General features: G+C 50.5%; 1 protein-coding gene across 1 annotated transcript in view; it reads left to right on the top strand.

Annotated features, from left to right (window-relative positions):
- LOC147097756 (voltage-dependent P/Q-type calcium channel subunit alpha-1A-like) overlaps window positions 1–14856 on the top strand; it is a 728667-nt gene that overhangs the window by 585828 nt on the left and 127983 nt on the right. Inside the window, exons 36-38 of the mRNA XM_085971842.1 lie at window positions 10301–10398; window positions 12115–12265; window positions 14554–14681. Of these exons, the coding sequence (XP_085827968.1) occupies window positions 10301–10398; window positions 12115–12265; window positions 14554–14681 (377 nt within the window). The remainder of the gene's footprint in view (window positions 1–10300; window positions 10399–12114; window positions 12266–14553; window positions 14682–14856) is intronic.

The following is a 14856-nucleotide window of genomic DNA, read 5'->3' as shown; positions in this document are numbered from 1 at the left end:
TGCCATTGCCTATTCACCGTCAACCCTTTAAGTAACATTCCCCAATGCATCCTAGCCAACTCGCGCCTCATACCATTGTAGTTTCCTTTATTTAAATTCAGTACCCAAGTCTCTAAATCAACTACTTCACTCTCCATCTTAATGAAGAATTCTATCATATTATGATCGCTCCTTCCCAAGGGGCCTCACACAACAAGATTGCTAATTAATCCTTTTTCATTACATAATACCCAGTCTAAGATGACCTGATCTCTAGTTGGTTCCTCGACATATTGGTCCAGGAAACCATCCTGTATACACTCTAGGAATTCCTCTTCCACAGTATTGTGACTAATTTGGTTAGACCAATCTATATATTGTTGAGATACCGCGGCAAACGTGGGAGTCGAGACCAGAGCTATTGAAAACACAACTGCTTTATTCCATCCACATGTCAAACAGGAACTAGAAAAGCCCGCGCATCCCTTAAATACTTCCCAGACAGGAAGTGCTCCCGGCAGCCTGCCCCTGCGGGAAACAAGTTGCTGGAGGAAAGGGCCCCCGGCTGGGGGCTTCTGCTTAGACTGTCTGTGCCGCCGTGAGCGGATTATGTCCAGTGGTGACGTGTCGCCACAATATAGATTAAAGTCACCCATGATAACTGCTGTGCCCTTATTGCACGTATCTCTAATTTCTCGTTTAATGCCATCCCCAACCTCAGCATTACTGTTTGGGGGTCTGTATACATCTCCCACTAACATTTTCTGCCTCTTGATATTTCTCAGCTCTACCCATACAGATTCCACATCATCAGAGCTAATATCCTTCCTTACTATTGTGTTAATCTCTTTAACCAGCAATGCTACCCCACCGCCTTTTCCTTTTTGCCTGTCCTTCCTGAATATTGAATACCCCTGGATGTTGAATTCCCAGCCTTGGTCACCCTGGAGCCATGTCTCCGTAATCCCAATTATATCATATCCGTTTACATCTATTTGCGCAGCTAATTCATCCACCTTATTACGAATGCTCCTCGCATTAAGACACAAAGCCTTCAGGCTTGTTTTTTTAACACTCGTAGACCTTTTAGAATTATTGTTTACTGTGGCCATGTTTGATTTACACCCTTGATTTCTCTGACTTCCACTTTTGCTTTTCTCCTTCCTGTCTTTTGCTTCTATCCTTGCTTCCCTTTCCTCTGTCTCCCTGCACAGGTTCCCAATCCCCTGCCATTTTAGTTTAAACCCTCCCCAACAGCACTAGCAAACACTCCCCCTAGGACATCGGTCTAGATCCTGCCCAGGTGCAAACCGTCAAGTTTGTACTGGTCCCACCTCCCCAGAACCGGTTCCAATGTCCCAGGAATTTGAATCCCTCCCCCTTGCACCATTGTTCTAGCCACGTATTCAGCTGAAATATCCTTCTGTTTCTACTCTGACTAGCACGTGGCACTGGTAGCAATCCTGAGATTACAACCTTTGAGGTCCTATTTTTTAATTTACCTCCTAACTCCCTATATTCAGCTTTTAGGACCTCATCCCGTTTTTTACCTATATCGTTGGTGCCTATGTGCACCACGACAACTGACTGTTCACCCTCCCCCTCCAAAATGTTCTGCAGCCGCTCCGAGACATCCTTGACCCTTGCACCAGGGAGGCAACATACCATCCTGGAGTCTCATTTGCGGCCGCAGAAACGCCTATCTATTCCCCTTACAATTGAGTCCCCTATCATTATAGCTCTTCCACTCTTTTTCCTCCCAGCCTGTGCAGCAGAGCCACCCATGGTGCCAGGAAGTTGGCTGCTGCTGCCTTCCCCTGATGAGTCATCCCCCCCAACAGTATTCAAAGTGGTATATCTGTTGGAGAGGGGGATGGCCGCAGGGAATTCCTGCACTACCTGCCTGCGCCTCTTACTCTGCCTGCTGGTCACCCATTCCCTTCCTGCCTGTACACCCTTTACCTGCGGTGTGACCAACTCACTATATGTGATATTCACGATGTCCTCAGCATCGCGAATGCTCCAAAATGAATCCATCCGCAGCTCCAGTGCCGCAATGCGGTCTGTCAGTAGTTGCAGCTGGACACACTTCCCGCACACATGGTCGTCAGGGACGCAGGAAGCATCCCTGATTTCCCACATAGAGCAGGAGGAGCACACTACGGGGCTGGGCTGTCCTGCCATGCCTTACCCTTTAACTAATTAATTAAAATTAAATGAATCCCACCAATTTCACTATAGTTAAATGATATATTTAAGGGCCCTGGTTTACAAACTGTCCCCGCTACACCACAGCAACCTTAAAAACTATAAACCACAGACTTAAAGTTTTAAAACGAGAGAAATACTCCAACCAATCACCTACCTGTTTTGTGGTGACGTCACACCTCGAATACTTTTTACCTCTCTCCTTGCCTGAGATTGGAGATTGGTACGCCTACCTGAGCCTCTGGGGCCTTTTGTAGTCGCTCTGCCGCTCTGCTCCACCTCCAGCCACTGCCGATGCCGCACTGAGGCCTACCTGAGCCTCTGGGGCCTTTTGTAGTCGCTCAGCCGCTCTGCTCCGCCTCCAGCCACTGCCGATGCTGCACTGAGGCCTACCTGAGCCTCTGGGGCCTTTTGTAGTCGCTCTGCCGCTTTGCTCCGCCTCCAGCCGCTGCCGATGCTGCACTGAGGCCTACCTGAGCCTCTGGGGCCTTTTGTAGTCGCTCTGCCGCTCTGCTCCGCCTCCAGCCGCTGCCGATGCCGCACTGAGGCCTACCTGAGCCTCTGGGGCCTTTTGTAGTCGCTCTGCCGCTCTGCTCCGCCTCCAGCTGCTGCTGATGCCGCACTGAGGCCTACCTGAGCCTCTGGGGCCTTTTGTAGTCGCTCTGCTGCTCTGCTCCGCCTCTAGCCGCTGCCGATTCCGCACTGATATCATGTGCTCAGGTCCTGGAGTCAGGGCTTCAACCCATGAACATAAGAATTAGGAGCAGGAGTAGACCATACGGCCCCTCGAGCCTGCTCCACCATTCAATAAGACGATGGCTGATCTTCGACCTCAACTCCACCTTCCTGCCCGATCTCCATATCCCTTGATTCCCCTAGAGTCCAAAAATCTATCTATCTCAGCCTTGAATATACTCAACGACTGAGCATTCACAGCCCTCTAGGGTAGAGAATTCCAAAGATTCACATCTCTCTGAGTGAAATTCCTCCTCATCTCTGCATTAAATGGCCGACCCCTTATCCTGAGATTATGTCCCTAGTTCTGGACTCTCCAGCCAGGGGAAACAACCTCTCAGCATCTAACCTGTCAATCCCCCTCAGAATCTTGTATGTTTCAATAAGATCAGCTTTCATTCTTCTAAACTCCAGAGAGTATCGGCCCAATCTACTCAATCTCTCCTCATAGGACAACCCTCTCATCCCAGGAATCATGGCCTTCTAACTCAGTGGCAAGAGAGGTACCAATAAGTATGGCCCCTGAACATTCCTTCCTCTTTAATATAAGTTCATTTATATAGATACCATAACCTGAATGCTCTTTTAGGCTTTCAGATGTGAGGCTTTCTATTTAGGTCATGTGATAAGACATTCATGAATGCATGTAATGTCATTTTGATGTGGCAGTAATTGATTGGTTCATGCTCAGCAGGATGTTGTATGAATTACATGATGTTGATTCCCTGTTGTAACTGGTTTATAGTAACTTTACGGCAGGTCATGTAGGAGCGTTGGGCTCTTGCCAACGAGAACAGAGTCCGAACTGAATCTCACTGGCGTTCACACTCGGGTTCTCCCATGGGAATAAACGTCCCTGCCTGCAGTGGGGTTGTCTGGGAGGAAGGAAAGAAACTGATTTCAAAAAGGACTGCGCTCGAGACACCTCCTGGCAAATCAAACAAGCAGCAATGTTGTCAGCATCCACCAGTTGGATTGCTCCACTTGTCCAACTAGGGGAGAGGGAACTAACCAGTGGAGAAAGACAATGAAATATGCAGGAATGAAAAGAAAATCTTAGGTTATACCAGGAAGCCTCAAAATATTGATTTGAAAACATATATAACAGTCCAAACCAGACTGTTAGAATGACGATCCCCTTTCTCTGCAAGATTTGTACATGACATGGGCCAGGGAGAAGTCTCAATTCAGTTTTTAGTGGGTGGGGTCCCACAGTTGCAGACCTGCTCCTAATTTGGCAATCTTTCTCAGAAGGCCATGGGATGGTTGGGATAGGGAAATAGAAAATGTCACACTGCTGTAGCAGAGGACACTCTGGGGTTGGGGACGAGGTACACTGGAGGTGCAGAAAGAGATTTTCTTTCATGCATTCTGCCCTGGAAGTGCTTGAAGCTGACACCAAGTGCCTGAAATGAAAAATTGTTCTGTTCTCTAGCACTAACATCCCTGAACTTGATTGATGATCTCAAAATGTCCCTTAAGAGAATGCGCCGACGAATTCTGATTAATGACATCCATTTATTTTGTTCTATTTCTGTTGAGTTATACATCCTGTTTACATAGCGATTGCTGCTGATCAGGAAGAATGGGGCTGATGAGAGTTAGCTCAAGTGAGTTGGGCACCTGTAGGGAGAGGAGCTGAATTAAATTCACCAGGGCAACATTTGTTTACCTTGGCGAGAGGAGAGGGGAGGGCGTGGGGGTTTGGGTGAGGTGCTTCATCATCATCTGTAGTGGTTAGTTCAGTTGCCCATCATTGGTGGGTTCAATCATCTTTACAAGCCAATGGCCCAGAAATTCGGGTCGGGGGCTTCCCGCGGGTGCAAGCCCCCGACCTGCACTTACCTTGCGCACCGGCAGTTGAGCTGTAGGGCCCCGTGGAATTCCGCTCCGGGGCCTGGCCCAGCTGTCGGCACACCGTGCTTGCGTGTCCCAGGGGCGTAGTTAGTGCGATGCGTCCCCTGGGATCACGTGAGCCATGGGCAGCCAATCGGAGGAGGGAAAAGCCCATTTATAAGATTGACAGGAAGACCTGTCAAAACTTATAAATACAACGGCCCCAAAATAGCAGTAAACCTTCAAATAATTTTTTTTTTAAATCACACTTTTTAAATAAACTATAAATTACATTAAATAACTATTTTAAACAATAATTTAAATTTTTGAAAATAATTTTATATTCTAACGGGACTAAAAATAAACTTACCTTGCTTTAAAGTATTTAAAAATAATAAACCTGTGGAAAAAATGTTTTAATTTTAATTAATTGACCACTTACCTTGTAAAAAGCAGGCCTTACGCCTGCTTTTTACATTTCTAAATACTGCAGGCTTACGATCCCGGGAAAACCTGCAAAAAAAACCTAAGTTCAAAGTGCACGCGCAGCCTCTCCTGCGCGCGTGTTCGACCTCTGAACCTCTTTGTTCAGAGGATCGGAAGTGCCGGTTTCCCGCGCATGCGCAGTGCATGCAGAAAACCGCACTTCCATTGGGCCTACGGGTGAGTACCCCGTGCGTACTCACCCATGGGGACCCGAATTTCTGGGCCATTATCTTTACTGGGAGCGGTAACACAGTGGTTATGTTACTGAACTAATGATCCTGTGATATGAGTTCAAATCCCACCACAACAGCTGGGGAATTTAAATTCAGTTAATTAAATAAATTTGGAATATAAAAGCTAGTGACCATGAAACTATCGGATTGTCATAAAAACCCATCTGGTTCACTAATGTTCTTTAGTGGAAGGAAATCTGCCGCCCTTACCCGGTCTGGCCTATATGTGACTCCAATGAGGTTGGCACTTAACTGCCCTCTGAAATGGCCTAGCAAGCCACTCAGTTGTACCAAATCGCTATGACAAATTCAGCGCTGTGGGAGAACCTTCACCACACGGACTGCAGCGGTTCAAGGCGGCAGCTCACCACCACCTTCTCAAGGCCAATTAGGCAATAAATGCTGGCCTTGCCAGTGATGCTCACATCCCGTGAATGAATAAAAAAAACCTTTAGAAATAAAAATAATCAATTAATTGAGAACGAGCCAGAATGATGATTGAATTTGAATACTTTCTAACGGTTTGCATTTTTTAAATGGTTCTTTCATCTGCTTATATCGTAGAGTAAGTTGTTTACAAATGGCATTTAATAATTAAAAATGGGGCAACAGAAATTGGGCCAGTACCCGGGCCCTGGTGAGTGGTGATTTCCAATAGTTGAAAAGGACAGTGAACAGTCCTACCTGGTTTTTGTAGAAATGGTTGTGATCTGGCTTACAGCGTGCTGCTCCCACCTAGTGACCAAATATAGGATGTATAGCTGAATACAACAGACTTGCATGAGCTCTTTCATAATCTGATTTTTTTCCAGCTGGGATAGGCAGCATTGCCCAATTACTGGGATAGACCTGACTGCTAGCTCTGAGGCCACCCGTGTTTATCACACTTGCACACCACTGGAAGCTGTGGTAAAACTGACCACTAAAAGGCCTCCCAGTCTCTCTTTTCCCCCTTTCAGGGATGATGAACTGTCACCAAGGCCTCCAACAGGGTTAGGCCAGTCTACAGGGGTGGGACAGTCTACAGGGGTGGGACAGTCTACAGGGTGGGACAGTCTACAGGGTGGGACAGTCTACAGGGTGGGACAGTCTGCAGGAGCGGGACAGTCTACAGGAGCGGGACAGTCTACAGGGTGGGCCAGTCTACAGGGGTGGGCCAGTCTACAGAGTGTGACAATCTACAGGGTGGGCCAGTCTACAGGGTGGGCCAGTCTACAGGGTGGGCCAGTCTACAGGGTTAGGCCAGTCTACAGGAGCGGGACAGTCTGCAGGGGCGGGACAGTCTGCAGGGGCGGGACAGTCTGCAGGGGCGGGACAGTCTGCAGGGACGGGACAGTCTGCAGGGGCGGGACAGTCTACGGGGCGGGACAGTCTACGGGGCGGGACCGTCTACAGGAGCGGGACAGTCTACGGGGCGGGACAGTCTACGGGGTGGGACAGTCTGCAGGGGCGGGACAGTCTGCAGGGACGGGACAGTCTGCAGGGGCGGGACAGTCTGCAGGGGCGGGACAGTCTACAGGGGCGGGACAGTCTGCAGGGGCGGGACAGTCTGCAGGGGCGGGACAGTCTGCAGGGGCGGGACAGTCTGCAGGGGCGGGACAGTCTGCAGGGGCGGGACAGTCTGCAGGGGCGGGACAGTCTGCAGGGGCGGGACAGTCTGCAGGGGCGGGACAGTCTGCAGGGGCGGGACTGTCTGCAGGGGCGGGACAGTCTGCAGGGGCGGGACAGTCTGCAGGGGCGGGACAGTCTGCAGGGGCGGGACAGTCTGCAGGGGCGGGACATTCTGCAGGGGCGGGACAGTCTGCAGGGGCGGGACAGTCTGCAGGGGCGGGACAGTCTGCAGGGGCGGGACAGTCTGCAGGGGCGGGACAGTCTGCAGGGGCGGGACAGTCTGCAGGGGCGGGACAGTCTGCAGGGGCGGGACAGTCTGCAGGGGCGGGACAGTCTGCAGGGACGGGACAGTCTGCAGGGGCGGGACAGTCTGCAGGGGCGGGACAGTCTGCAGGAGCGGGACAGTCTGCAGGGACGGGACAGTCTGCAGGGGCGGGACAGTCTGCAGGGGCGGGACAGTCTACAGGGGCGGGCTAGTGTGCAGGGGTGGGCAGCAGTAACAGTGACATTCCTCCTGAATTTCACTACCTCATTTTCATACCATTATCTGGGCAAGAAGACCAGTTAGAAGCTGGTCATCATTGTTGGGGCAGTTCGCCACATCCCTAGAGATTTTATGTCACCCCTTTCCTCCCTGTGACCCCCAAATCCCCCCCTGTGACCCCCGAATCCCTCCCTGTGACCCGCGAATCCCTCCCTGTGACCCTCAAATCTATCTAGTATGTTGACAGATCTCAGAATATCAACCAATCCTGAGATTTCCCGACATCTGGTGAGCACATAAAACCAGATGACTAAAACTGCCCCTTAATCTGTTGATTGATTTCTATGAGTTATCCAAACTTAAACTGCCATTTTATGTTTTGAATTGTTGGATCATTGAAAAAACTTTAGCAACATTTTGACAAATGGTGATACATCATTCCTGGTTCCATGAGGCCTACAAACTCTTCCTCCTCCCTCAGTCCTCATTGTGTTAAGATTTATTGTGCTACAGGTATCTCCTTTTAAAAAAATCAAGATTTATTGCCGTATCTCTAACTCGCAACTCATTCTTTCCCAGGACCTTAAATCTGTGGGACTTGCCCCCGACCCCCCAGTCTTCATTTCCATCCACAATCTACAGGTTTAAAAATATAAGGATTAGGAGCAGGAGTCGGCCATACAGCCCCCTCGAACCTGCTCTGCCATTCAGTAAGATCATGGCTAATCTTCAACCTCAACTCCACTTTCCCGCCTGATCTCCATATCCCTCGATTCCTCTGGAGTCCAAAAATCTATCAATCTCAGCCTTGAATATACTCATGACTCAGCATCCACAGCCCTCTGGGGCAGAGAATTCCAAAGATTCACAACCCTCTGATGAAATTCCAACTCGTCTCAGTCCTAAATGGCCGACCCCTTATCCTGAGACTATGCCCCCTAGCTCTGGACTCTCCAGCCAGGGGGAAACAACCTCTCAGCATCTACCCTGTCAATCCCCCTCAGAATCTTATATGTTTCAATGAGATCACCGCTCATTCTTCTAAACTCCAGAGAGTACAGGCCCAAGGTTTTTAAAGTGAAGCTTGTCATCACCTGCTAGCTGATTAATCTGTTTCTCTTCTACTCTTTTCAAACTTGATCGCACTTCACTTAAGTTTCTCAATAAAAAAAACGAATTCCCAGTACTTGAAATTCCAGTGGGTTCTGTTGAGATCCTGCAAAGATGTAGTTCAATGGGGATTCTGTGCCCTTCCAACCTCGCTTGAGTTTAGCAAATGGAGCATGGGGTCACAGTCTGTTTTAGAACAGAAAAGAAAGACTTGCATTTCTATGGTACCGTTCACATCCTCAGGACGTCCCAGTGCACTTTACAGCTAATTAAGAACTTTTTGAAGTGTAGTCACTGCTGTAATGTAGGAAACGCGGCTGCCAATTTGCGCACAATGACCAGATAATCAGTTTTTTGTGACGATGATTGAGGGATAAATATCAGCTAGGACACCAGGGAGAACTCCCCTACTCTTCGAAATAGTGCCCTGGGATCCGTTACATCCACTTGAGAGGGCAGACGGGGCCACAGTTTAACAACTCATCCGAAAGATGGCACCTTCGACAGTGCAGCAGTCCCTCAGTACTGCCCCTCCGACAGTGCGGCGCTCCCTCAGTACTGCCCCTCCGACAGTGCAGCGCTCCCTCAGTACTGCCCCTCCGACAGTGCGGCGCTCCCTCAGTACTGCCTCTCCGACAGTGCGGCGCTCCCTCAGTACTGCCCCTCCGACAGTGCAGCGCTCCCTCAGTACTGCCCCTCCGACAGTGCGGCGCTCCCTCAGTACTGCCTCTCCGACAGTGCGGCGCTCCCTCAGTACTGCCCCTCCGACAGTGCGGCGCTCCCTCAGTACTGCCCCTCCGACAGTGCAGCGCTCCCTCAGTACTGCCCCTCCGACAGTGCGGCGCTCCCTCAGTACTGCCCCTCCGACAGTGCGGCGCTCCCTCAGTACTGACCCTCCGACAGTGCGGCGCTCCCTCAGTACTGACCCTCCGACAGTGCGGCGCTCCCTCAGTACTGCCCCTCCGACAGTGCGGCGCTCCCTCAGTACTGACCCTCCGACAGTGCGGCGCTCCCTCAGTACTGCCCCTCCGACAGTGCGGCGCTCCCTCAGTACTGCCCCTCCGACAGTGCGGCGCTCCCTCAGTACTGACCCTCCGACAGTGCAGCGCTCCCTCAGTACTGCCCCTCCGACAGTGCAGCGCTCCCTCAGTACTGACCCGCCGACAGTGCAGCGCTCCCTCAGCACTGCCCCGCCGACAGTGCAGCGCTCCCTCAGTACTGCCCCTCCGACAGTGCAGCGCTCCCTCAGTACTGCACTGGAGTGTCGGCCCAGATTTAGAGATATGTGTTGTGAAATTCCGGCGCTGTTCCCTGCTGCTAAGTTAATAGCAACATACTGCGGATGCTGGAAATCTGAAATAACAACAGAAAACGCTGGAAAAAGCAGGTCAGGCAGCATCCGTGGAGAGAGAAACAGAGTTAACGATTCAGGTCTGGGACCCTTCATCAGAACAGGGTGCTGCCTGGCCTGCTGAGTTTTTCCAGCGTTTTCTGTTGTTATCCCTGCTGCTAAGTGTTCATTATAAAATATTTTTTCATTCTTTCCTGCGAGCAGAGTACCTGTGTGAGCACAATTCTTAAGGTCTCACAAGATAAGCATTGTTGTTTGCTTCTGCAGTTATTTGGAAATATTGCGGTTGATGAAGATGAAGATAGTGAAATTAATCAACACAACAACTTCAGAACATTCTTCCAAGCCCTGATGCTTCTCTTCCGGTGCGTAATATAAACTTTATTCACCTTTTACTCTCCTCTCACTTTCTCCTGACTCCTGCTGGGGTACAGGTTCCGTAGACACGAGCCACCTCTCCAGTACCTCGCCTCACCCAGCCTAGGCACTGATTGTCAGCAGGCTATTAAAGCATATTAAAGCCAACTACATGCAGCCAGACACCTGCGCATTTCAGCAGGGGCCACGTCTGTAGCAACGAAGGGTAGGAATGTTGGCAAATCCTTGCTCTTCTTTCCCTAGCCCAGAGGTGATGAGACCTCCATTCTCTCCCACACCCCTCAGTGCTGCCCCGGCTAACTCGGCCCAGGCCAGAGATTGAAAGTGGGATTTCCTGATTTCTATAGCTCGGTATGACAGTATACACTGCACTTACCCACTGAGCTATCATGGAGAAGGACCCAGTGCGGATGCCTTCTCCCATGAGTAAGTCCATTGTTCAGTCCCAGTGCACGCAGAAAGAGGAAGCTGTGACCCAACGAGTCTGGAAGAGGCCTCAAACTGATTACCCAAAAGGCTTTGTTGTAGTGTTGGGAACCACCTGTACTGGGGCGTTTATCTAATTATAGTATTTCCAATGAGAAAGAAAAAGAAAAAGACTTGCATTTCTATAGCACCTTTCACAACCTCAGGACATTCCCAAGCGCTTTACAGCCAATGAAGTACTTTTGAAGTGTAGTCACTGTTGTAATGTGGGAAACGCAGCAGCTATTTGTGCACAGCAAGCTCCCACAAACAGCAATGTGATAATGACCAGATAATCTGTTTTAGTGATGTTGATTGAGGGATAAATATTGGTCAGGACACCGGGGAGAGCGCCCCTGCTTTTCTTCGAAATATTGCAATGGGATCTTCTACGTACACCTGAGAGAGCAGACGGGGTCTTAGTTCAACATCTCATCCGCAAGATGGCACCTCCAACAATGCAGCGCTCCCTCAGTACTGCCCCTCTGACAGTGCAGTGCTCCCTCAGTACTGCCCCTCCGACAGTGCAGTGCTCCCTCAGTACGGCCCCTCCAACAGTGCGGCACTCCCTTAGTACTGCCCCTCCGACAGTGCGGCGCTCCCTCAGTACTGCCCCCTCCGACAGTACAGCACTCCCTCAGTACTGCCCCTTCGACAGTGCAGCACTCTCTCAGTACTGCCCCTCCAACAGTGCAGCACTACCTCAGTACTGCCCCTCCGACAGTGCAGCGCTTCCTCAGTACTGCCCCTCCAACAGTGCAGCACTCCATCAGTACTGCCCCTTCGACAGTGCAGCACTCTCTCAGTACTGCCCCTCCGACAGTGCAGCGCTTCCTCAGTACTGCCCCTCCGACAGTGCAGCGCTTCCTCAGTACTGCTCCTCCAACAGTGCAGCACTCCCTCAGTACTGCCCCTTCGACAGTGCAGCACTCTCTCAGTACTGCCCCTCCAACAGTGCGGCGCTCCCTCAGTACTGCCCCTCCGACAGTGCAGCGCTTCCTCAGTAGTGCCCCTCCGACAGTGCGGCACTCCCTCAGTACTGACCCTCCGACAGTGCAGCGGAGCGCTCCCTCAGTACTGCACTGGAGTGGCAACCTAGATTTGTGCTCAAGTGTCTGAAGTGGATCTTGAACCCACAACCTTCTGACTAAGGGCAGAGTCTGTGCATTCCCAATTGCAGTCAGGAAAGACAGATCAAAACCAATTAGTCCTATAACAAGACTGTGTGTGCATTTCAGGAGTGCAACAGGGGAGGCGTGGCACAGCATCATGTTATCATGCTTGGGCGGCAAACCGTGTGATCCTCGATCTGGCATCCCAGGAAACGAGTGTGGCAATGAGTTTGCCTATTTCTACTTTGTCTCCTTTATTTTCCTCTGTTCCTTCCTGGTAAGTATCGAGTGCGTCACTTTCCTTGTCCGCCTCATTGTTTTAGTAACTAAAAACAGAAAATGCAGGATATACGCAGAAAGTCTGTCAGTGTCTGTTTGGAATGTGTACCCTTCACATCAGAAGCATTAACCTAACACCTTGCTAAAAATGCTGATGGCCTGTTATGTAGTTCCATAGAAGAATCATAGAAATTTACGGCATAGAAGGAGGCCATTCGACCCATTGTGTCCGTGCCGGCCGACAAAGAGCTCTCCAGCCTAATCCCACTTTCCAGCTCTCGGTCCGTAGCCCTGTAGGTTACGGCACTTCGAGTACATATCCAAGTACTTTTTAAATGTGATGAGGGTTTCTGCCTCTACCACCCTTTCAGGCAGTGAGTTCCAGACCCCCACCAGCCTCTGGGTGAAAAAAGTTCTCCTCAACTCCCCTCTAATCCTTCTGCCAATTACTTTAAATCTCTGCCCCCTGGTTATTGACCTCTCTGCTAGGGGAAATCAGTCCTTCCTATCCACTCTATCTAGGCCCCTCATAATTTTATACACCTCAATTAAATCTCTCCTCAGCCTCCTGTGTTCCAAAGAAAACAACCCCAGCCGATCCAATCTTTCCTCGTAGCTAAAATTCTCCAGCCCAGGCGACATCCTGGTAAATCTCCTCTGCACCCTCTCTAGTGCAATCACGTTTCCAGCTTTTTCAGTTTTTCTCTATTATTACTGCACTGTTGTCTCATCAAGCTAATAAAAGTGTTTTTTTTTATAATTCATGTCACTATCAGTCCCCATTTTCCAAAATGAATTCCATGATTCCCAGAGTGAAATATGACATCCTCCATTTTTGTCACTGCTGATGCGGCGTGGGGCACTGGGCAGTGCGGTGAGCTAGCTTGATGCCCTTTCATTTCTGGGACCTGGGTTCTAACCTAGTCCATATTTGAAGGCTGAAAGACTCCTTTCTCTCTGCAAGCTGGAAGGATTCCATCTGAGATCAGTTTTGTAAATTTCAATCCAGGAAAGAAGCACAAGTTGAGGATTTCCACGTTTGTTCCTGTTCTATATCTAACTGATCATAACGTGTATTACTTGAGGTTTTTTTTATGAACCCCCTTCCTCATTGTCTCCTCTTCCCTCCCCTGTAGACATGAAGGTATGGTTCCATCAGTCCCTTACCCAAGCCGTCAGTTGAGTAGTGAAGATGTGAGGATGAAAGAATATTCCGGAGCTGCTTGAGATCTCTGGGGATTAGAGAATATTTATTCAGAACTTTCCCTTCCCTTGGCAGATTTAATGGACGATGTAGCATCCATGACAGCGTAGATTCTGCATGGTCTGAGCAAGAAGCAGGACTGAGTGGCTTTTTCTCATTCTCTGCTGCTTTACTTTATGACGATACCTCCTTGGTTTGATATGACAAATAAAATTGGGAATTCTCCATATGGGGAATCAGGTAGCCCTAACTCCACCCTACTCTGTGTCATAGCACAGAGGGCTCCTACATACCTCTCCACCTTCTTTACAGTTACACCGAGTAATAACTTGTAGTTAATTAAAGTTAATGAGACTCCTCGGCCTAGAAATTCGGTGGAGCCCCCCAAGCTCGCCTGGGTGCCGGAATTACCGCTGCAAACGGAGCCGTTGCGCCCGCTGGAAATTCAGTTTGAGCGCCCCAAGAGGGACGCGGGGCGCCCCGCGTCCCTCTTGGGGCGCTGAAACTGAATATCGCAGCGCAACGTGCGCTGCGGCACGGCGCGCTGCGGCACTGCAGGCCTTCCTCCCCTTCTTAAGGGGGAGGGGCCTGCACCAGCGCGATGACCAATCGCGAGTGCCGGCAAAAGAGCCCGGCACCGAGGAGAAGTGCCGGGCTCTCGGGACACAGCCGGCACTGCCCGGGGGGGGGGGTGGGGTGGGGGATCAGGAGGCCGGGGACGGAGGTGCTGGCAGGCAGCCACCGAAAAAAATGGCCGCCCCGCACCTCCACCTTAATTTGCGCCACTACCGCCACAGGTAGGCCCCGTGAACCAGACGCGATTAGCGAGCGGCCTTACAGAGGCGGGCGCGACCAAATATCGCAATCGGGACAGTAGCGGGGCGCTGTGCACACCGATGACGTCATCGGTGGCGGCGCAGCGCTACAGGCTAACGCTGCCATTAGCGCCCCGCTAAATATCGCGGGAGGCACGGCCAGTGGCGCTAAAGCCACTGAGTGCCCTCTTTAGGCGCTAACTGGTGGCGCAGCCCACCGAATTTCTAGGCCCTCAAGTTTATGCTTCTTCCCTTTTTATATGTCAGATGCTGAACCTCTTTGTTGCCGTCATCATGGACAACTTTGAATACCTGACACGGGACTCATCCATCCTTGGACCCCATCACCTGGATGAGTACGTCAGGGTCTGGGCTGAGTATGATCCAGCTGCCCGGTAAGTACCTGTCCTTAGCAAGTTTCCTTCCTTAGAGTTCTGTACCACATCATGACATCTGAGGGGATGGGAAATGAGAACTGTAAGCCGCATCTGAATCCCAGCCAGAAGCAGTGTACATACACACCTATGGGCTCACTGCTCACATAATAATTGGGGTTAAAGAGTTCATTTT

The sequence above is a fragment of the Somniosus microcephalus genome, chromosome 31, assembly GCF_052327205.1.
Source record: "Somniosus microcephalus isolate GS21.2 chromosome 31, FLI_Smic_1.0, whole genome shotgun sequence".
NCBI lineage: Eukaryota > Metazoa > Chordata > Chondrichthyes > Squaliformes > Somniosidae > Somniosus > Somniosus microcephalus.
The sequence above is the reverse complement of the archived record's forward strand: the minus strand, read 5'-3'. Positions and strand labels throughout refer to the sequence as shown.